This window comes from Poecilia reticulata, linkage group LG18 (assembly GCF_000633615.1).
Source record: "Poecilia reticulata strain Guanapo linkage group LG18, Guppy_female_1.0+MT, whole genome shotgun sequence".
In the NCBI taxonomy this organism is placed as follows: Eukaryota; Metazoa; Chordata; class Actinopteri; order Cyprinodontiformes; family Poeciliidae; genus Poecilia; species Poecilia reticulata.
In genome coordinates, this window is record NC_024348.1 from 3,797,273 (window position 1) to 3,819,316 (window position 22,044).

Sequence of the window (22,044 nt, forward strand, 5' to 3'; positions counted from 1 at the left end):
ATGTTGTATATTAAAGAAGGAATATGTAGTAACATTCTGAGTTGAATGAAAGACCAGAGAGTTACTGGCCAGAAGAAGCTGAACCTTCACCTCCACCAATCACAGTGGTGGAAATATTTGTTGTGCTGCTCACTTCAGAGGTTTGTTCACGTTGATAAAGGCGACTGATTTGTGAATTATTTGGTAGTTTACATTCAAAGAAAACGGCACAAAATATAAACAAAGAAATAAGAAAAAATATTTCTAATTTCACATTTAATTTTTTAAAATTTTAATTTAAATTTACTAACATCTAATACAGTAATATAACTATGCATTAAAACCCAGAAATTATTATGACTATTTGGGTACTTAGGTCATATGGACACCAATAAAATATATACTACTGCATCTAAAAAATATAGAATGTTGCATAAAAGCGCATTTTTTGTTGCCTGTCATCTCAGAAAGTGAAACTTGTATATAATACTGAGTCATAATAGCACATAGACTGATATATCCCAAGACTTTGTTTCTTATAATTTTGATGATTATCAGCAGGACCCTGCTGATGACCTGCAGATTTAAAAGCTGCAGGACATGACCATGCATACATATTACATTATATGTAATAATTGTTGGCACTTTGGCTTTCTAAGAGTCATTTTTAAAGATGGTTTCTAAATGTTTTATATTAAGCTAAATGTTCTTTGGATACTGGATCAACAGCAGCCTAGGCACGATTTCCCTGATAATGCTTTTATGTTAGGTTTTAAGCCTCAATGGAAAATGATTGACGAGTCCTGACAAGAACTCTGACCTCAGAATTAAAACTCTAATTTTATTTAGCCACAAAGAAACACAGTGGTGCATCAATTAATAATTTTTGGAAGCATGACATTCATATTTTAACCGATGAATCCCGGATCATTTTGCCATTCACTCAGGCCTAGCTTACCATGTCACGTTTACCAACTGTCAAAGTTTACAGAATTGCAGCAACTCTTCAAAAGGTTGCTGCATGGAAATAATGTTTATTTTCAGGCAGCATATATGAAGAATTTTTCAAAGAAGGAATTCAAAACATCAAACTTTGAAAATCGCATACTTTAAACAGTCATAAAGTGTTAATGAACACTCGTGTGTGTTCCTCGTGTGTGAACATGTGCTATTCAGTAGGATTACTCAGTGTAAACTTTGACTGAATTAACTCAATAAAGCTCAGGCAGTGGGATAATAATACACGAGACTCCTAGATAAGTTGTAAATAAGCCAAGCGATGTCAGCACATCATTTCAATGTAATCAGGTTTTGAGAACTCTGAAAGGAAATCCATGTCCAGGTATAATGACATCAGCAATATTCAGAGCCTTCTGTCGATTGACTTCCTGCACTGCACTGTTCAGACTCAAATCCTTCCAGCTGTTGTCATCGGACCAGCACTCAAATAAGTCCCCTGCAACAAGGACAGTCCCAACAGATGTCCCCTCCACCTGGACGCTGACGTCTTGTCCTGCGTGGCCTGGGGTGGGAACCACATACACCTGTGATGGAGGAAGATGCACTGAATTTACCAGACTTCATAGAAATGGTTCACACATGATTTATTTTAATAGGTGATCATCCATTTCACAGTGAGAGATATTTTGATTATTGTTCTGATTCACTTTGATGCTAAAAAGTAAAAAGGGGTGGAAATAATCAGGAACGACTATGAATGACTATGAAAAAAGCAGAACTGCCACTTGATCTCACGAGACATTATTTTGGGGATATATTATGTGTCCCTTAGGTTCAATTATTTCATTCTCCATTACAAATTTTGTTCAAGGCAAAACTAAAACCTGGAACACCTCCTGGAGATTGGTTATTCTGCTTTTTATTTTTTGAGACATTGGTTTGGGAGAAGTTAACAATGAAATTCAAGAATGGCATCCCATCTATCCTAACTGTGCTATATTTATGTTTCTGAGGAGTTTCATTTCCCTTCTCCGGGTCTACAGCCATTTTACTGAGAGGTCAGCGTGACTACAGCTTTCTCTGTGAGGGGCCTTGAGCAACGCAGAGCTGTCTGTCCCCAACCCGAAGCTTAGCTTGGCCAATCAGCTGGCTGGAAGGTTTCCACAAACAACATCAGTTGACTAGAAATAAACTTTAAGATTCTCCTTGTCATTTTTGCAGTCAGCTTGCAGAATCTACTGATTATTTCCTTAGACAGAAATTCTTTTAACCAATTTTAATAATAAACTCAACTTAACTGCATGGCTTGATAATTAAGATTAATTGGATGTATAATTGGATTGAATTGTTTTGTTTTTTTGTTTGTTTGGTTTTTTTTACATATGTTGTGAATTGCTGCTGAATTGAATTGAACTGACTGTAGAAAGGGAGCAGATAGTCCAACTGATCTAACATCAGCTGTGTTACTAAATCAAACTCAGGAAAAAACGTTTTATACAGTAATTCTAACATTTAAATCAAATTGCTACATTATTTCAGAAAAAATTGAATAATTGTGGAATTTATATTTTGTTTGTTTTAAATAAAATTTGGGGATCTGAGAATCTATCCAGAACTATGCTTTCCTATTTCCAGTTGTTGGAAAACCAGAGGAGTTTGCTATTTGTGGTGTAAAAACTATTAGCAATACAAGCAAATAACGGTGGATCGTTGCGTATCTGCAACCTTTTCACGAACACAAGTTGTACAGAATTTTGTATTAGTGATTTAATTAGAACCTTTAGAAGTGAAAATGGACAGATTATTTCTGCAATAATCACATCCTCACTGTTGTGCTTTAAGGTGAAACGTGGCGGTGTTCTGACTTCCAGGGTTGTTTCACTTAAGATTTCCGAGGTAAATAAAACGCACCACATGAATCTTTCCAAATAAGAAAAAGGCTTCAGTTATACACAGACTGTTTTGGTGAAGTTTAAATAAAGTGCTGCAGGCGATGTGACCCTTACATGTTCATCCACAGTGTAGACCTGTCCTTCTGCCAGCTGGTTGGGGCGGTACCTGTCCCCCTCACTGATATCGTATCCCACTATAGTCAATGCAGAAGGGAAGAGATTCAGATTTCCAATGTGATCTGAATGTCCGTGGGTCCCCACCACCAGCTGTATGTCCGCGGGCTCCAGGCCTCTTTGCTTTAATGAGTGGAGGAGGAATTCCCGGTCCCACGGCCCCCCGGTATCCACCAGAATGTCCATGACTCCCCTTATGAGGGTGATAGTCCCGTCGGCTCTGAACGTCCCGTCAGTCTGAGGGACGCAGTAACCGACTTTAAGGACGGACACAGAGTACGGCTGGCCCGGGAAGTCCAGCTGAGTTTCTGACAAACACACTCTCCGATACCGATCACACACTGCGGCCATCTGACCCTCACAAACAAACGACTTTCTGCAAAAAGACACAAACTGCTGCTGCTGTCTGTGACTCACAGGATGGACGCTGCTTCTTCTTCGTTACAAGGACTGATCTATGGGTGGAATGCTGCCCTCTTTCGGTCCAGATATGAAACTGAACAAAAACTTCTGCAAACGTTTGAAGAGTAAAGCATTTAGTGTTTTAGTGTTAGCCTTTTAGTGTTTTGGTGATATGGATAACTCTAGCAAAATGTTCCGAAATAAAGATGCCTTATTTAGAAATATTTTATTTTGTTTTTATAAACAGCTGCTGTTTGACGCAAACAAAGGACTGACTGTGGCACAACATGTCTGATGAATTAAAATGAGTTGAAAATGGCTCAAAATGTGTTGAAAGCAGAATCTGAGTCTGAGTCTGAATAGTATGCACAGTAGAGAATAAAAAGGTAGGCTATGCATGCTGCAAAAGGGAATTCTGGGGAATAAAGACAGAATTCTAAGAAAATGATATTGTTTTGCATAAACCAAAAGATACACGTTATTATTTTTAATTGACTAATTTGACTGTGTTTATTTCTCTTTGCTTTACTTTGTGGATTGAAAGAGCTTTTAGCAACATCAATAACATCAATGTTTTTGGTTATTATTTTATATTATGATTGAAATCCCAATGTCTAATTAATGCTGACTCAATATAAGGTGTGTCGCAGACACTCTCTTCCTCCTCTTTGAGCTCTGGATGAGAGCATTTCCAGACAGCAAAATGTGGACAGGCAGAAACATTGGATCCATGTTTGAAGCCTGACATTTAAAAAGTGGTCAGTGACTTTCATGTTGAGTCAACGTTAGGTTTTCAACCATAACTTTTACTATATCAATGTTGAATCAACCATCATCTAATTTTGGATCTATGTGTATGTTTTGTATTGATTTTATATTGAATCTAAACTGAGGAATCAATATTGATTCATGTCAACATATATACTGTTGACAGAGATATGCTGCTGCTCATGCTGTGCAGAGCTGCAGGTGTGTGTGTTAGAGTCATGGGAGCAAACCTGCAAAAGGAAAAGAACTTTGCACAGTTTCCCCCACACCCACAAGCTGACAGAGTGAGATGAGGATGGAATGCTTCTGACATGCAGGTAATGTCAGAAAAATGATGACTAGCTAATGCCAATATATCCAGTTAAGCTTGTTCACAAGTTTGGTCTACTAATTTTGTTATCTTCTTTTACTTTAATTATATTATCATTGCTATTTTTACTTGAGGAGATTGATTGTGCATTTAAAGAAATAGACTTCAGAGATTGGAAACATTAGATTCTTAGATTTCTGCAGCATATGAGCTAATGTTTATGTCACTGTTTATATCCTTATTATTTATTTATGTATTAATAAACATGGTTATACCATTTGAAAGGTTACATTAAGGTTTGTTTATGTATTTATATTAAAGTAAAAGCTTGTTTACTCTGCCCTCCATAAAATAAGCCAGGCTTGTTCTAATAATACAAGTATAATTCTATTCATTGGTTACAATTCAATCTTTTTCTTTCTTTCTTTTTAAATTGTGACATTTCCATTAAAACAACTGTAATGTTGTATTTTCCTTTTCAGCCACACTATGGAAGTTCCTACATCAATGAGAACAATGTCTAGGAGTGAGAAGCTCCAGCGGAACCTTTGTATTTCACTGAAATTGCCGGGGATTTGTGACCGTAACACAATCAAGAGAAACGTCATCGAATATGGCAGATACGCCAGGTTATCCGAGAGGGGAATCATTTATGGATCCCTTTAGGGGAATATTAGTGGCATATTTTATGCCAGAAAATTGCTACGATAAATTCTTTCTGGATTTCGACTTTCTGGACGGTGAGTGGTCGGTTTCGTCATTTCCTCCAGTCCAAGGTGTCTCGTGATGATGGTGGCAATTAGGTTGTGAAGTCTTCCGGGATTTCTTGCTTGTCTGTTCATGTTTTTGTTTGAACACCAGATATGCAGACAAGTTCCTCATTCAGTTGCGGGAGCATTCAGGGAGAGCTGCTCAACCGGAAGTCCACGTCACAGTTCTCCGGGCTGCAGCAGTTCAAACAGCAGATTTGGAAATGAATGGGAGCTTAAACTCTGGAAATTGAAATGCAGTTAAAAGCAGATATTTCACTCTCCGTATGAAAAGGCTGTTTCTTCTCTCTGACATTAAATCAAACCAGACGTTTGTTTTCTGCTTTACCTCAGTCGTACCTAAAATATGAATACATTCTAAATGGCAGAATAATGAGGGATTTTTAAACAACTTTCTTCATATTCAGAAACGTGCACGCGTTTCCTTATTGAATGACTTGAGTCAAACATTTCTCACTTCCTTCTGCAAGATGTTCAAAGTAGTTTCTCAGTTAACTGCAGACTCTGCTTCTTGTTGAAGAAAAAAATTTACGTTTGTATTAATCTCATCATCTGCTGTGTAATCTGCCAAACTACACCTACTGTGCCTCCATCCATAAGCCAGTAGCGGCGGCATGGTGTCAGACACTTTTAACACTTGAATCATTTTCAGCACTTGTTCACTTTCATCTTTCCCAATACCGTTTTCAACCCAGGATCCCTCTGCCATTTAACCAGCAGGGGGCGATGTTGACCTGTCCCTACTTCCTTCCAGGACTCTGATGCGTGGTGAAGTGAAACCAGGCCTGCAGGACTGTGGGGTTGTGAATAATGTTGTGCTACAACCTGGGTTCATGTTGCTTTTCACTTCATATTCTGTTGCGCAAATTCAGAATGAGATCATGTTGGTCCATAAGGTCACATGGAGCAGCTCTAACCCAAACAGAGATCTTCCTCCATTTAATCCAGTTTCATTTACTGCTGTTTGTTTATCTGGACGATTCTGGGTCAAATCAAATGAATGATTATCTCCACTCTATTAACTGTGTTCATGTATTTTATTCCTCTTTGTTTTGTTTGTTTGTTTGTTTGTTTGTTTGTTTGGACCAGTACCATGTCTGAAGATCGTACTGAGCAAAGCCCTGGGGATCGGCATCATCCTGGGATCAGTGCTGGGTAAATCATTTATTTCTCTGTTTAAATAAAGCTGAGTTGTTTCTCTCCTCAGATATATTAACAAAAATATTCAACCGATTAATTATTCCTGTGATTAATTGGGATTGGCGCTAAAGTTTGACTTTAAATTTAGGTAAAGTTTTTTTGTGATATAAATATCCTCTCAGACAGTTCAGGGTAATTTTGGCCTACCTAACAGCTAGACTTTAAATTGAAATTCAGTTCAGTATTTTTTTCTTTTTTGTTCTTGTTTTCTTTCTTTCTTTTTCTTTACTTTTTTCTTTTTTTTTTGTTGAAAGAATTAATTAGTTTTCCTGAGAAGCAACCCCAGTGATCGTCATGGCAGCCCAGGCCTGCTGTCCTGATCATTCCCAGCCTGATGGGCAGTGGGGAGAAGAATAAATTCATTTCAAAATTTAAAGGCATTTATCTTATGTTTTTATTTATTATGCAAACATAAGATAATTTCTTTTTGAAACCCAACACATGCTGAGGATGCCATCTGCTGGAACTACAGCTTTAAGTTCAGGATGGAAGGCGTCCCTACCGTCACCCTAATCTAATCTTTAGCACTCTTCCCCGGTTCTGGATTAGATTCGAGTCAAGGTTTTAGCATGGCTGGTCCAAAACGTTAATTTTTCAGTCAGAACAATCTAAATCTAGTGGCTAACGCCTCCTGACGTCCCCCAGCTGTCCTCTGCAGGCTGCATCCGTGTAAATCAGACGTTTTTCTTTCTCATCTGATCTGAACCAATTCACCCCCTTTCCTTGTGGGTACTGCTTAACTTTAGTTATCTCCTCCACTCTTCTAGACAAAAATGGATTTAGGATCTGTAACATCTGTAACGTTTCTGCTTCCACTGTTCACAGTGAAATTACCTCAGATCATAAAACTGATGAGATCAAAGAGTGCAGAGGGGCTGAGCTTCAACTCTGTGCTCCTGGAGCTGCTAGCCATCACTGGAACAATGGTCTACAGCATGTCCAACAAGTTCCCCTTCAGGTCTGGACCTCATGCACTTTAACTCTGTGTTGCGTACCTCTACTCTTTGGTTTGATGGTTGAAGTAACGTGCTGAATGTGGCCGCAGTGCCTGGGGTGAGGCTCTGTTCCTCATGCTGCAGACGGTCACCATCGGCTTCCTCATCCAGCATTATGGAAGAAGAACCGGCATAGGTGAGACCAGACACAATGTCACAACTGACTGGTACTGTCCTCTCACTGTCATAAATGGGTTTACTGCAGTTACTACTGATTGTGGTGGTCTGCTGATGACCAGTTACACCAGTTACACTGGTCATCAGCCAAAATATTGTCTGGGGTTCTTCAACTGTTTTAGGGTCATGTTGATGAGCTGAATCCTAAAATCACATTGGTTTTGCTCAATCAGGTCAACTTTCTGAACTATGGAGCAACATGAGCATCAACATGCAGGACTTGTTCTCACATCTGGAGAATCTGATCAATGAGTGATGAGCAGGAGGAGAGATTCCATCAGGACAGGGAGAGACTGAGAATTTTACACAATGAAGACGTGATGTTCAGGTCACATGTACTTAACATTATCAGTGTTTATTATTCAATTTACAGCAATCCAAGTTTGTAACATTTAATTAATATACTCTGTTAGAAACAATTCTTTTTTTCTCCTAAAACCTTTTTTGGATGTGAAATATTAACGGAAATGAACTGATAATGTCAGAAAAATGTCATCAATTTAGTCAGAAGATCAGATTTCTCTAAATCAAATTAGAATAAAAACCTGAACTGATTGAGAAAAATGGATATCATTTTTGGATTCAGTGGTGTAAAATAGTCCTAGTTAAAAAAACAAAGACAACTTCCAAAAAAAATATTTCTTTGTAACCCAGTGTAATCGATCTTTAAAACAAAAAAACAACCTGCTAATACAGATTATGGTTAAAACCAACTTTTTTTTCCGTCTGTAAAGTTACTAAATATAGTGAAAGTCACTAAGTTGGCAGCAGTGGTGTGACTATTGTTAGCAGCTAATAGCAGAGCTAAAGGGGAAAGTGGCTGATTTTCAGACCTTTACTACAGTTGATAAGATCTGAAGATAAGATCAGTTTCACATCAAAGAATCAACTAATGGCTCAAAATGAAGGAAATCGGATAAATGGACTGGCCGACATGTCGGTGCACTGCTGGTAGCTGCTGTGTATATGGATGGATAGATTTGGTTAAAATGCTTATAACATTTAAAATCATGTTTAGGTTCAGTAAAGATGAGGTCAGATAAACACCAATCTGTTAGACACTGAGCTAAACGTCTGTACATGTCTTCCAGGTCTCTTGTTTCTGGTGGTATATTTCGTCCTGCTGGGCGTCCTCCTGTCTCCAGTCACTCCCATGTCAGTGGTCACCAGCATGCAGGCCTTCAACATGCCAGCCATCATCATCGGCAGGGTGAGCAAACCCTTCATGTCTCTCTGCATCACACTGCCTGGCCTCTAACATGCTGACAAGTAACTGGCCTGGTATTAATTGTAGCTATATGAGTTTTCTGAGTTATTATTTATTTTTTTATGCATGAGTGGGACAAACAGAATGAACAGGTATAAAATGCAGAATAGTTTGAATATCAGTTATAAGTGAAGGAAACCGTCTTACTGCAGCATCTGCAGACACTCTGCTGAGGAGGGAGGCACTGATGTCAACATTTTGGTTAAAATTGATACCATATATTAATTTTGCTGTTATGGCCAATAACCAATATTTACTGATAGTATATATATTCCCCAACACCTTGAGAAAAAACCAACCACACTGCTGACTTCACCACTGCTTCTCTGCTTAAGTTAAACTCCCATAATCCTGTGCTGCATCTTTATCAATATCACGTGACCAAATCTCTCTGGAAACAAGGTGGACATGTATAACGGTTGATATCGGCCCAGTTTTGTTGATCAGACAGATACGATGCATTAAAAATGACCCTGGGCTGATGGAGATGTTACTGTGAATGTCCGACTGACTCTGACTCTGACCGTTCCAGCTGATCCAGGCTGCAACCAACTTCCGTAACGGACACACGGGCCAGCTGTCTGCCATCTCCGTCTTCCTGCTGTTTGCCGGATCGCTCGCTCGGATCTTCACCTCCTTGCAGGTGAGAACAGACTCGTCCTCCATCTTTGTTCCTGTTCTGACGGAGGAGCAGAGGGAAGTTCTCATTAAGCTCACATTAAACAAGTTGAACACAATTTAGAGCCCATTTTATCATCGGTGTATTTTTTCTGGGTAGTGAATGTTTTGTTCTTAAGTCAGTGACTTGATGCTCTGCTGGGTTTCCTTAAATAGAAACTAAAAAAAATTAATAGAAATGTATTTAATATAAAACTAAAAAATACATGGTGTAGTACATTTCATTAATGAATGAGAAAAATATAATGAAATAAAAAAAATTCACATAACAAACAAAGAAAAAGAAACAAAGTATCAAACTTTTTAATCTACTTTGAATAATTAATAGAGCATATTGTACTGTTTGATAACTAGGATCAATGGCAATGCATGTCAACTGAAATGATTATTACTATTATTATTTTTGTAAAGTTCATTGAGACGACATTTCTTGTGACATTTTTTGCTATGGAAATAAACTGAGCAGAATCGAATGTTGTCTTCTCCCAGGAAACCGGGGATTCGCTGATGGCTCTGACCTACGTCATATCCTCTACATGCAACGGCATCATCACTCTGCAAGTCCTCTACTACTGGAACAGCAGCCCTGAACACAAGAAGAAGAAGAAGAAGAAGCGGGAGTAAACTGCGGACAACTGTAGTGTTGTTTATGTGCGGTTTTCAAATTTCTCTTCTTCAAAACCCGAGGAGCTCACAGACAGCGAGCGGAGCAGCACTAACGTCCCGCTTCAGGAAGAGATGAATTTTCCAGAGCAGAGTAATGATGTGCAGCTCCTGGCTTCATGACTGTCAGCCGGGATCCGGACCGCTCTCCCATCATCACCCAATGATCACATTCCAGGGAAACATTCCTCATCATGATGATCTGTTCTGACGATCAGATTAATAAAAAGTTCTGTGTGAGCTTTTGTTTCTGTTTGTTTTCCCACGTAAAATACCATTACAATCTGGAAATCGTGACTGTTTTTATATTTCTTTTGTTAATTGAAATCTTTATATGCATTGAAAGAGCATGAATATTCAATTTCCAAATAATTGGAGTTGCTGCTGCAGTCCCGGCCTGATTTTCTTTTGAATCTGATGTAAAAAGCTTTAGAATCAATGAAACCACGCCTGCAGCTTTTCACACGCCACCGCGCCGCCGGCGTGTAATCGGGCTCGACATCGTTCTGTTGCAGTAAAGGAGGAAGTTCTGCGTTAGAGTCACCGTAAAGCAGAGCTGACTGTCAGGAAGTGAATCATCAAACTGAAGTGGATCCTGAGTCTGGCTGGTGAACAGACTGGTTCGGTTCTGACCCAAATACCTCTGACTGATTTATGATGTACTGTACTGCTTTGATATATAAAAGCATAATTGAAATTGAACTTATTGCAGTTTTTCTTTGGTGCTTTTCCCACTTTAAATTATTTTTTTTGTCCTATTTGTTTGTGTTATGGAGCTCAGTCTGACAGAGAGATAGATGGATACAGTTGAAACCAGAAGTTTACATACCCTATAATAAGACATACATTTTAAGCTTTTGACTTTGAAGAAAGTCATAAAAATGGCCTTTAAACATTTTCCCTCATTATTCTGGCGTTTAGCAAACAGACGTTTGTTCTGATTTCATATCAGCAAGAGAAAAAAAAATGAGATTCTGATTTCAACAATAGATCCTTTTACTTTCTTCTCTTATTAGATGAATTAAGTGAAATTATTACTTTCTTTTGTCCTTTCTTTGCAGCAAACTCTTCCTATGTGAATTTCTGTTGACATTTCTTTTGTCAGCTTTTTCTTGTCTGACGGTTTTTCCCGTCTGAATTATAATATACCGAGATAATTTTGACTGAATTGTGCATTCTCTTATTGGACCTAAATTCAACTGTTTTTTTAAGCAATGCTTAAAATATGTATTCTGTCATTTATGTGCATTATACATATGTTGCTAGGTTGATATATTGCAGATTCAACTTCACCGTGTCTAGGCTGAACATTTCTGGATGGGTTTTTATGACAGCTCTCTCAGTGGCAGCGTTACTCTAAATATTCCTGTCTTTCTCAGTAGGAGCTGTTTCTAATTCCTCCTCTCCTACCTGCCACAGTTTTCACTTAAGAAGGAAAACAAGAGCTGCTCATGAATAAAAGTTTGACCCGGGAGAATCTGCCATTGAGATCTGTTCACTTCAAACAGGTTATGACCAGATTGTCTCCTCAGTTTGCTCTTTGAAATTCCGTTTGGTGACTACTACCCTTTCCAGCAGACGAAACTCACAAACACTGAGAATGACCACCGCTCTTTGTGGACTCCTAAGTCACTCTCAGCACATCCATGGCAACCACTTGTTGAAGCTTCACTGCCTGTTGCCGGGCAATGTGATGTACTGGAGCAGAAAATCCCTCCATTGACATGCTCTCCGCCTCCTTTGCACTCACCCTTCTCCCTGCCTCATCCCTGCCCTCCCACTGACCACTGTCAAAACAACCCCGGTTTGTGCTCCCCTTCAGTGGGACGCTGGACAAGAGATGCATATTTCTGGATCTCCTCCTTCTTGTCACAGCACAGTCATAAAAAATGATGCAAGGAAAAATAGCATGGATTCTTTGGATTCTATCAGAGAGGGAATAACAGAGTGAAAGAACAAAGTAATGTTTTTGCTCCAAACATGATGACGCAGTTCTGTGTTAGTTTAAGTTCATCTTGCAGTAAAAAGTATTTTCAGAATAGCCAGTTGTGTCACTTTCTAGGTTATGAATAAACTTTTGCCACGAGTTTCCACACTAAGGTCTCCAATTCTATGCACATCTTTCTTTATTCCACCAGCTCTGTGTTCCTCAACAATCTTTTTTATTTTTAATAATCTGTGCATTTTCCATATTTCTATTGTTTCTATTGTACATTTAATACTGCACTAAACTTTACTTAACTGTAGATCTCCACTGAGAGTTAAAACCATAATTTCTCAATGGACTGGGCTTCCTATAGCATTCAAAATGGTAACTCCAACATCAACAGGTGTTCCACTGGAAACGTCCCAGTTCTAACTGGGAATTCCAGCTTCCAGGCTCAAATACGTCACAAATCCTTTATTATTATTATTATTATTATTATTATTATTATTATTATTGAAACTTATAACACCTCTAACACTTATGATTCTAACAAGTAAGTAGCTCCTTACTTGTAACTTACATATAACAAGTACTTACGTGTTACTTACATATAACAAGTAAGTAACAACTTACTTGTTATGTGTTGTTAGTTTACTGCTATAGTTTGATACTCTGACATTAGTTGAACTGAATTGATTTTATCTGAATGGCAAATTGGACTTGTTTAACCTTTAGCAAGATGCTAAATCCAACTCTAACCATAACTTAGTGTCTATGGAAACAGTGTTGGCATGAGATCCAACCTTAAGAGGAAGTTGCTCCCAGTAGAAAACATTCTGAATGATTTTTCCAATAAACTACTAGCAGCAGCTGTCTGTACGCAGTAATCAGTGTTGCAGATCTTTATTACATGCTGCAGTTACAGACCGGGCTTTGGCAGCAGCAGAGACAGAATGGGTTGTCTGAGGAACTCTGGCTCTCTCCGTGTCCTCAGCATCTGTTCTCAGCTCCTTCTCCCTCCCTGCTGCTGATCTCCATGCCCTCCGTTTTTCTCCTCTCCCCTCCCCTCGGTGACCGATTAGCCGGTGTGGGGTTCCCTCCTATTTCCATGAGAAAGGCAACGGTCGATGAAAGGGTTAAGCCCGAGGACGCAGCCCCCCAGAAAGCAGCCCTAATTTTCTGCTCGGTGGGGGAGTGAGGGAAGCGGGGCGAGGGAACAAAGACGCCCAGGGGAGGAGCGGAGACTGCGGCTTTACTATATGCACCTGCGGCCTGAAAAGCCACAGACAATGCGCCTCCGAAACGGCCAATTACGGCCAGTTTTCTAAGGAGAGTCCTGGAGGAGGAGGATGGCTGCTGAAAGGGAAAGGGAGGAAAAGAGGAAAGTGAATTTTAAAACAGGTTAAAGATAAGAAAGTAAATAATCATTGGAGACACTATAAGACCCCCCTCAGATCTCCACGAACCTCCCCACCCGAGTTTTCTTCTTAAAGAAATGTGGGCTGGTGAAGATCCGTGAGAGCTGCAGGCAGTGGAACCTGTGGAACCAGATCCTCCACTTCAGACTAATGCAGCCTTACAGGAGTCAGGAAATTACACAAGATACATCTCATAATTATTACTCTAAATATATATTTGTATTTTATCTAGTCAAAAACAGTTTTAGACTAATTCTGCTTTGGTTTATAGTTTGATGTCAGTTTCCAGTGGTTTCCTTCCAACCCTCTGATATTCCACAAGTTTTTTTATCTGGAGGAATCACATCTAGAATCCGCCGTGAACATCTGATAAGATTTTTTATGCTATATTTCAAATGGGCCTGAAAGCACCCGGGACTTTACGGCATAACTGATTATAAAATCAGTTCATTAAGGAGGATCTGAAAGTGCTTAATATCACATAAATTCAGTGTATGGGGAAAACTTTTTGCACCCAGACTGCTTGTAGGATGGGAAGAAGCACCATGGAGGGAGCATGAGCAGTCAGTCCAATAAAAGCTGAAGTTGAGAGTTTGCATCTGTGTTAACAGTTTGCCATGAAGGACTTTTCAGCAATGACTGTGGCTTCCCATCAGTCTGCTAAAGGTTATGAGACCATATCTAAACTCCTGACAAAATAAAGCAATCAAACTGGTGGTTTGGATGCTTTATTTACATAAAACCAGGAGTCGTGAGTTCCAAACATCCAGTATGGACAAAAATGCTGAGTGGCAACTTGTTGCAGTAGTGGCGTTAAATTTGTTTCTATATTTTTAAATATTTTTCACACTTTAAAATGTTTTTAATCTGGTTTAGATTCTGTGAAAGATTTCTGCCACTTTGTCAACACTTTAGGCTTGTTTTGTAACCTTAGCAACCAGAGAGTTACAAGCAGAAGAGGCTAATTGACATTTCAAAGTGTCACACGCTATTACCATGAAGGGAGAGGAAGTAAAAATACCTTGTATTCATCTGGACAGACTGAACTGGAACTGCAACGCTGCCGTTTTCAACCAGGGACGGAGCAGACTGTACTTCAGGAAGCCAACGTTCATCTTCTAGTCTGTCATGGAGGATATAATCTCCTCTGGCAACATCTGTTGAGGTAACCAAGCACTGAAACAGCTGAACAAGCTGCTGAAGCCTGTTTTACTGTGGAGACAGCTCTGGAGCTGAATGTGCAAAAATAATGCTTCATAAACGCTGCAAGTCTACAGATGGTTTTCAGTCAGAGGCTTCAACAGAGCCACTGCAGCACAGACCACTACATGAAACCCATTCTACCCTTTTATCAGCAATGAAGAATCTCTGAAAGAGGAGCCAATAAGAAATCAAATTTCATTTCTTTTTTGGGATAAATGTTTGAAACAGAACTGCAAGTGAAGGCAACACTAGATGTGCATCATTTTTCCAAAGTTTGAGATGCATTTCAGTGGCACAAAACATGGGTATCAGGCACCACTGGTACCAACATCAGGCCATTGTGACACTTGCATCTTTTTAATGCTGGGACATTATATTACTGCCAGTCAAAATAACGAGGGTCATGTTAAGTACAGGTAGAAATATAGCTGCACTAGTTTCACCACCACTTACAGCATTCTAGATTCACCTGCCACTGGACTGCATGGATGCCATACTGCCATTACCCGGCAACCTGGACACTTCACTGGTTTTCTGATCAATCGGCACATTTTAACGCCTCGCAGACCAAGACGTTTTTAAACTTGAAGAATCCAAGCCCTCTCCCATAATGAGTATTACTGTGGCCTTTTCCACATCAGTTTTACAACCACAGAGTTTGATCTTCAAGACAATGAAATGTATCACAAGTTCACACTTTGTTTAGCTCCTGGTAGTACACAAACCATTTTCTGCCCCTTTGGGAAAAAAAAAAAAATAAAATATATATATATATATATATATATATACACACACACACAATCTTTCACAACATTAGAGTTTGTATATACTCAGGACCCAATAAAACATACAGCAAGAGAACCTTACTAGTTCTGGGGAAAAAAACGTAACTGACAAATGTGTCATAAAAGAGTTTTAATCAAAAAGCAACCAAGACTCTGCATTTGAGCCTAAAAATATGGACAATATTTACAAGTGTTTCCTGTGACTCTACAATGCAGCATTTGCATACACTTACACATACTCTACAAAGTATTCAGTATAAAAGTTATTTTTATATATGTGGGTAGTAATGTAAACATTCAGATATTAGTGTAACAGGAGTGATTTTCAAACACTTTTGGTATTCATTCCCAGTGTCTGCTTGGTTTCCAGCAGAAGTGTTTTAACCACATTCAACATCCTGTGTGTGCAAGCTGATCAGACTCCAGCTCTGCCAGAAACAACCTCGACTTCATAGAAAAATGATGGAAAAAAATATATATATATAGTAACTGATTAATCTTTTTTTAAGGAGTGGTTTGTCCAGCCTTTTATTCTATACTAACAGAAATATGACTTCTCTGAAATGTTTTAACTCCAGCCCAGAGGAAAGTGATGACACACTGGCAAAACAATGGATATTTACATGCAGAGAATGATTCTAAAAAATAAAAAAAAACTAACCACAAATAAAATTCAAATGCAGAAAATAGAACATCTCAAATCCGAAAGTGGATTCCATCGATTTGATGTGAACAAGGACCTGCTCCATGTTTCAGATACATTTTGAGCAAAACACAGATGGAACTCGGAATGCTCTTGGTTTCCTGTAGATGTGGTGCCGATTGTCCAACAGGTGCATCAGCACACAGGATTTCAACTGGGAAAAATCTAAAAAGGGAGAAAGAAGCAGAAAGCCAAATCCAGTGCACAAAGTTAAAAAGATTTAAAAAGTTGTGCATTTTTTCTGCCTCTGAATCATCATAGACCCATTAACAGTTAATGACATCAAATGAGGGAGTGGTGGTGGGGGAGGAGGAGGTTCCAAAGCTCATCTCCATTTGTGCTTTTATTTTTTTTTTGAAGAATGACTCTGTGGCAAGAAATTCTGGGCTGCAGGGCATATGTTAAACCTTTTGTAATAAGTGCAGTCAACCAGTGATTGTCCACAATGAGTCATGAAGACCACATAGGCTGGGAAAGGTTAGCCTTACACTCTGTACCAGGGAGCTAAAGCGGTAAGCCCTGAACCCGCATGCAACTACAGCAGTTGAGGGACAGTGTGTGCTGGTCCAGACTGTCAACAAACTGGACCGTTAACCTAAGACTCATAAAGACATGTTTCCGTCAAATAGCCCAAAACCCAACGACTGAGGTTAAAACATGCACCAGCTACAATAATCTAGCTCCGTCCTGTAGGACTCCTCACCTCATTCTCTTGTTCAAGTCCCTGTGCATCGGCTGCTTTTCTTATTCCCAATACCACCCCAGGATTCCCACTTTTGTTCTAAATGTGCGTAAGTGGCACTGTTCCACTGAGGTAGTGCTGCTGGACACTGGTATAGCCCCTCTGTGCAGTTGCGGGATCGGAGGAATCCCCTCCAGGTCCGGGAATGTACATGCTGATCATGTCCCTGAGATCCCCCTGCAAAGCCCCTCTGTGGTGGTTCGGCGTTCCTGTTGAAGGCGAATGGGCCACCGGTTCCGCCTTCACCATGGGCATGTTCACCGGGCTCAGCTGCTGAGGACTGCTGCTGTATGACATGGGACTGCAGGAGAGAGAAAACGCAACAAATTAAACCCACACTTTTCCATTTTTGTTGGTACAGAGATCAGAACTAGAGCATTGAGTTTGAGAAGCTTTACACCTGCACCACTATGGGCTGGGAACAGTATTAATGTGGCTTGGCAGCATTTTGTACAAACCACAAAATGCAGAACTATGAAAAACACAAAGTAATTCAAGATGAATGATAAAGGCTGAAAGTGGAACGTTGTAGAATTTAACTTTGGGTATGAATGCTGACATGAATCTGTTAAATACACCTGAACTCTGAACCACTTTGGTCCCAGAAATTGAGAGAAAAAAAAAAGTCTAGTTTCAATTTTACCAAATTAAAATTCTTTATTTGCCGATTTATGAGTCTATAACTTCCATTTTACTGTGGAACCAAGGTGGCTTTACTTCCACTAATTGAATTTTTTTTGCCGTGTAGAACAGTGCAGGAGCTGAAAATAAAATTCCAGTTCAGAACGAGAAATTGTACCATATAGGCCAGGAAAATAGTGCATCAATCGTGACTTGCATCTGCGTGTTAAGGCAAGGCAGGGATCGTCTTTAGCTTAACACACCCTACAAACTGCAAGCCTTCATTCCTGGTGTCTGTCTAAACAGGATTTACCCACAAGACATTAGAAACATCTTCATCCATTCCAATGCCAAGTCTTCAACAATTCTGCACAAGATTTGAGTGAACAGCATCATGCACGCATGACCGTTTCCCCATTTGTGATATCATAGAAGACTTACTGAAGTCTTTAAAAGATGACAGCAAAAATAGGAAGCCAGAATGAGGAGATGATTCATGCATTTCCAAGCAACGGAGGAAGAGTGTACACAAAATCTTCCAACAGCCAGTCAATCAGTTCAGAGGTAAGCCATCCAATTCCTCACACATGGGATCATGTTTCTTATGAGTATTCTTTTATGGAAAAGACCATCTAATAAATGATTGTAGATCACAGCAGTATGCTACAGCTCAAGAACTTTCGAACAGTTGTGGCCAGAGCTTTGTTGTGCATGTTTCCTTTCCTCAGCCGGCTGATTCCACTAAAGAATTTCAATAGTTTATGCATCAATGTATAAAACCGCTCTCTAAATTTGATCCATGGAAAAAGATCCAATATGCTTATTGTAAAAAAATATATAATAAAATCTCCTCGTTCATCAAAACCAAACTCTGACCGCCATCTTCTGTAGGCAAAACAGACTTCACAGCATCTCTACACAACTCTAGAGTAACAAAAAAATCCCAGTCTGAACTGGAGCTCTTGAATAAACTAGTGTAGCGTATCTTGGGCTGGGCATCAGAATTTGTAGATGTTAGAAGGCGACTTAAGAGTATAGAGAAACCAAATATTAAATTGAACAACAAATTTGTACAAGACAGTAATGGCTTTTAAAAAACAAACACTGAAACAGAGCATCACTGCTGGATTAAGATCCGAATGTTTCTCAGTGCAGTCTGTAGTTTGAGAAAATTTAAATAGAAGACAAAGCTCTCCGATCACTTAGGACAATAGTTTCAAAGAAACTGTGGGTGGCCACACACAGAGCAGCCCTGCCCGTCATCAAGTCCGCTTGATCAACATTCCAGGCAGGACCCAGCCCAGAATCACAGCCTCCAGCATAACAAGTAGGCAACAGACAGAACTCTGTTCCATGTTCCAAACTCTCTCAGGGACTGAATCATAACCCGACTGGGCCATCATTTAAATCTGTTAAATAATGGTCCAGTGCTTTACATCAAATTCAAACCATTTTCAAGCCAAAGTCCTGTAATGATGGAAGTGGATTTAATATCCAAATCATGAAAGGCACATTTGCACTGAAAATTAAAGTGCAGACATGTGGAAGTGTAACGCCAAAACAGTTCAACAGCCCTTAAGTCAAAGGCTGTGTAAGAATAAGTTCAAACTTGACCAATCAGGACCGAGTTGAAAATCCATCAGTAAGTCGAGCTGGACAGTAACCTGGTGGTCAGGCAGCATAATCCGACAGGTTCATTCTGACACAAACTTTCTGGGGAAGGGTTTTTTTGTGATCAATTAAAATAAGTACACACTATAAAGTAATTAACACACTACACACAATCTGCTGGATTTCTTAAGATAAAAACTTTTAAAATTAATTTGAAATGATTTAGGACCACAGTCTGAATTTTGTACCACAAGCAAACAATTGCGAAATGGTATGACAATAAAAAAATAATTTAATGCTTAAAATAAAGAATTATATACTGCTTGATAAGGGTTCACTGGGATGTATGAGAGACTGAACTGTATAGAGGGCTTATTGTGAATTGGCGTCATGTAAATAACTGCATCATTTATGTGAAATATATTTGAAAGTGATTTTATTTACCTGCACAGAGAATATTAATATATTAAAGTGTGAAAAGCGGCAGATTTATTTTGTTAGTGGAAGTTGTAGATTAGTTCAGAGTCGAGTCGCTGATTTTCCTGCCTGCTGTGGTGAGAGGCGGACAGAGGAGCACCCACCTGTAGGAGTTGGCTCCGCTCATGTACGTCTGCGCCGCCGTCATCGCGGGCGGGTACTGGAGAGCGGACAGGTCGTACCGGTGCAGCTGCTGCGTGTAGCTGAGCGCCTCGTTCTGCATACCGGTGTAGCCCCCGGTGGGAGCCCATCCGTAGCCCTCCATCCGGGGACTGCCGCCTTGGTTCTGCGCCGCTGCCGTCAGTAGGTTCCCTGCCGACAGTGGATACTTGCCCACCTGAGCGTCCTTCTTCAGCAGCGGCTTGGTTTTGCGGCGGGGTTTGTATTTGTAGTCGGGGTACTCCTTCATGTGGACGGCCCGGAGTCTCTTGGCCTCGTCGATGAACGGCCGCTTCTCAGCATCGGTCAGAAGTTTCCATTCGGCTCCCAGTCGCTTACTGATCTCGGAGTTGTGCATCTTGGGGTTCTCCTGAGCCATCTTCCGCCTCTGTCCTCTTGACCACACCATAAAAGCGTTCATGGGCCTCTTGACTTTATCCATGGGGTCGCCTCCAGGTGGACACGCCGTTTTCGGGAGAGAGTTCCCATTGGTCCCCATACTCCCGGTGAGGTTGCCGGTGACCGGTGACATCCCGGTCTGATGAGTCTGAGGCTGACCGTTTGGTTTCAGCTCGTGTTCCATCAAGCTGTACATGTCGGCCAGATGAGTTAAAGATGACTTGGAGTGAGTGAAATACAGCCGAGCAGCCGGTGACTTGAACTTTTGCTTCCCAGCAGGTTAGACCGGGTGACTTAAATTAAGTTGCTAATTACCCACGTCACACCCGGGAAACAAAACGAGCTCAGCGAGATCCACCTTTTCTACTTTACGTGTTATGCTGTTGGGGATGTCATTACTTCTCCACTTCACGTTTGTGGGTTTTGTCTAAACTGAAGCAGTGTGAACTCCACGTCCAGCAGTTGTCAAACGGCCCCAGCATCGCACACTGACGCGACTCATCTGCCCCGAAGCTCAAACAGACCAACTCTGTGCTGCTGCACATCAGCAGGAACCAATGGGAAAGCGAAAAGCTCCAGAGGGCCATTTGAATGTGAATAGCTTCCGACGCTGCAGAGACACTTGTTGATGACTGAGTTGGGGTAAAGGGGCGTCCCTGGTGTCATGGGGGGAGGGGGCACAGACCCCATATTTAAGAGTAACTTGCAGAAGATATTTTTCCACATTGTTCATTCTCAAAACAAGTTTTTTTTTCTTTACTCTACTTCATTACTTTAAAACAAACCACTTTAGAAGTTATACTTTTTCCACTTTAACCATCGACTACTTCAAACCCATTAAATACAAAGGCTCAAGCAGGGCTATAGTTTACGTTCACATGTTCAAATCTGCTTTCTGATAACATCAATAACTAATGAGCAAATCCCTTTTATTACATTTTCTTATTAAGAAAGGTAGATGTTTGACAGTAGCTGTATATCATGGGATGCCAATATACGGTCAAAAAATAACAGCAATTGTTTGGGTTACTTTGTATGTCATAAGAAAAAGAAATGGGGGTTCATTTTTCAAAATCACGTTTTCCATGTTAATTTATTAATAAATTAACAAACAAAATATTTAATTAGCAAGCTAAATAATTAGTTTGAAGGGTTTTTTTTTTTGTTTGTTTTTACGTCAGTACTAAAGAAAACTGAGAAACGGACATTTAAGTCCAACAAAACACCATGAAATCAAAACAACTGAGGGACAAAAAACATTCCAGAGACAAATAGAATACATAGCTGTTTTATTTATACCTCAAAAAATGCCAGATTTTTCACCACATTGATAGTGAAATGTTGGATGATCAATGGTCACTTTGTGTACTGAGTTTTACCCATTTTTCACTATAACTGAGATTAGAAGAATAAATATAGATCCGTGGTCTCAGACTGCATTCCTCAAGGACCAGAGTCCTACACTACAGGTGTCAAACTCCAGTCCTGGAGGGCCACTGCCCTGCAACTTTTAGATGTGTCTCTGCTGCACCACACATGAATAGAATAATTAAGTCATTAGCAAGGCTCTGGAGACCTGATCTACACAAGAAGGAGGTAATTAAGCCATTTCATTCCAGTATTTTGTACCTGTGGCACATCTTAAACTGCAGTACAGTGGCCCTTGAGGACTGGAGTTTGACACCCCTGTCCGCTTGAACTAAATAGTGAAATTGCCTCTGTATTATGCAGGCCAGCTAATGAGTTAACATTGGAGCCAGGTGA

General features: G+C 39.9%; 3 protein-coding genes across 3 annotated transcripts; 1 reads left to right on the forward strand and 2 right to left on the reverse strand.

The window, feature by feature from the left end:
* Window positions 1-800: 800 nt before the first annotated feature.
* On the reverse strand, window positions 801-3,459 carry mblac1 (metallo-beta-lactamase domain containing 1). Its single transcript, XM_008434966.2, has 2 exons — window positions 2,946-3,459; window positions 801-1,523 (listed from the first exon to the last, which is right to left on the reverse strand). The coding sequence occupies exons 1-2, from the start codon at window positions 3,354-3,356 to the stop codon at window positions 1,284-1,286; spliced, it is 651 nt and encodes a 216-aa protein (XP_008433188.1). The 5' UTR covers window positions 3,357-3,459; the 3' UTR covers window positions 801-1,283.
* Window positions 3,460-5,098: 1,639 nt separating this feature from the next.
* mpdu1b (mannose-P-dolichol utilization defect 1b) lies at window positions 5,099-10,937 on the forward strand. Its single transcript, XM_008434964.2, has 7 exons — window positions 5,099-5,225; window positions 6,345-6,410; window positions 7,281-7,413; window positions 7,501-7,586; window positions 8,719-8,837; window positions 9,427-9,537; window positions 10,062-10,937. Exons 1-7 carry the CDS (start codon window positions 5,099-5,101, stop codon window positions 10,194-10,196), a joined length of 777 nt encoding a protein of 258 aa, XP_008433186.1. The 3' UTR covers window positions 10,197-10,937.
* A 4,744-nt stretch (window positions 10,938-15,681) lies between these two features.
* On the reverse strand, window positions 15,682-20,912 carry sox19b (SRY-box transcription factor 19b). Its single transcript, XM_008434963.2, has 2 exons — window positions 19,827-20,912; window positions 15,682-17,314 (listed from the first exon to the last, which is right to left on the reverse strand). Exons 1-2 carry the CDS (start codon window positions 20,474-20,476, stop codon window positions 17,053-17,055), a joined length of 912 nt encoding a protein of 303 aa, XP_008433185.1. The 5' UTR covers window positions 20,477-20,912; the 3' UTR covers window positions 15,682-17,052.
* Window positions 20,913-22,044: the final 1,132 nt, after the last annotated feature.

Excerpts from the sequence above, each read along its gene's own strand:
- sox19b (XM_008434963.2), bottom strand. The coding sequence starts at position 20,476 with ATGTACAGCTTGATGGAACACGAGCTGAAACCAAACGGTCAGCCTCAG. Across the intron at positions 17,315-19,826 it reads AGCGGAGCCAACTCCTACAG|TCCCATGTCATACAGCAGCA; the intron begins GTGGGTGCTCCT and ends TCTCTCCTGCAG.
- mblac1 (XM_008434966.2), bottom strand. The coding sequence starts at position 3,356 with ATGGCCGCAGTGTGTGATCGGTATCGGAGAGTGTGTTTGTCAGAAACT. Across the intron at positions 1,524-2,945 it reads TCTACACTGTGGATGAACAT|GTGTATGTGGTTCCCACCCC; the intron begins GTAAGGGTCACA and ends CCTCCATCACAG.
- mpdu1b (XM_008434964.2), top strand. The coding sequence starts at position 5,099 with ATGGCAGATACGCCAGGTTATCCGAGAGGGGAATCATTTATGGATCCC. Across the intron at positions 5,226-6,344 it reads GGATTTCGACTTTCTGGACG|TACCATGTCTGAAGATCGTA; the intron begins GTGAGTGGTCGG and ends TGTTTGGACCAG. Across the intron at positions 8,838-9,426 it reads CAGCCATCATCATCGGCAGG|CTGATCCAGGCTGCAACCAA; the intron begins GTGAGCAAACCC and ends TGACCGTTCCAG.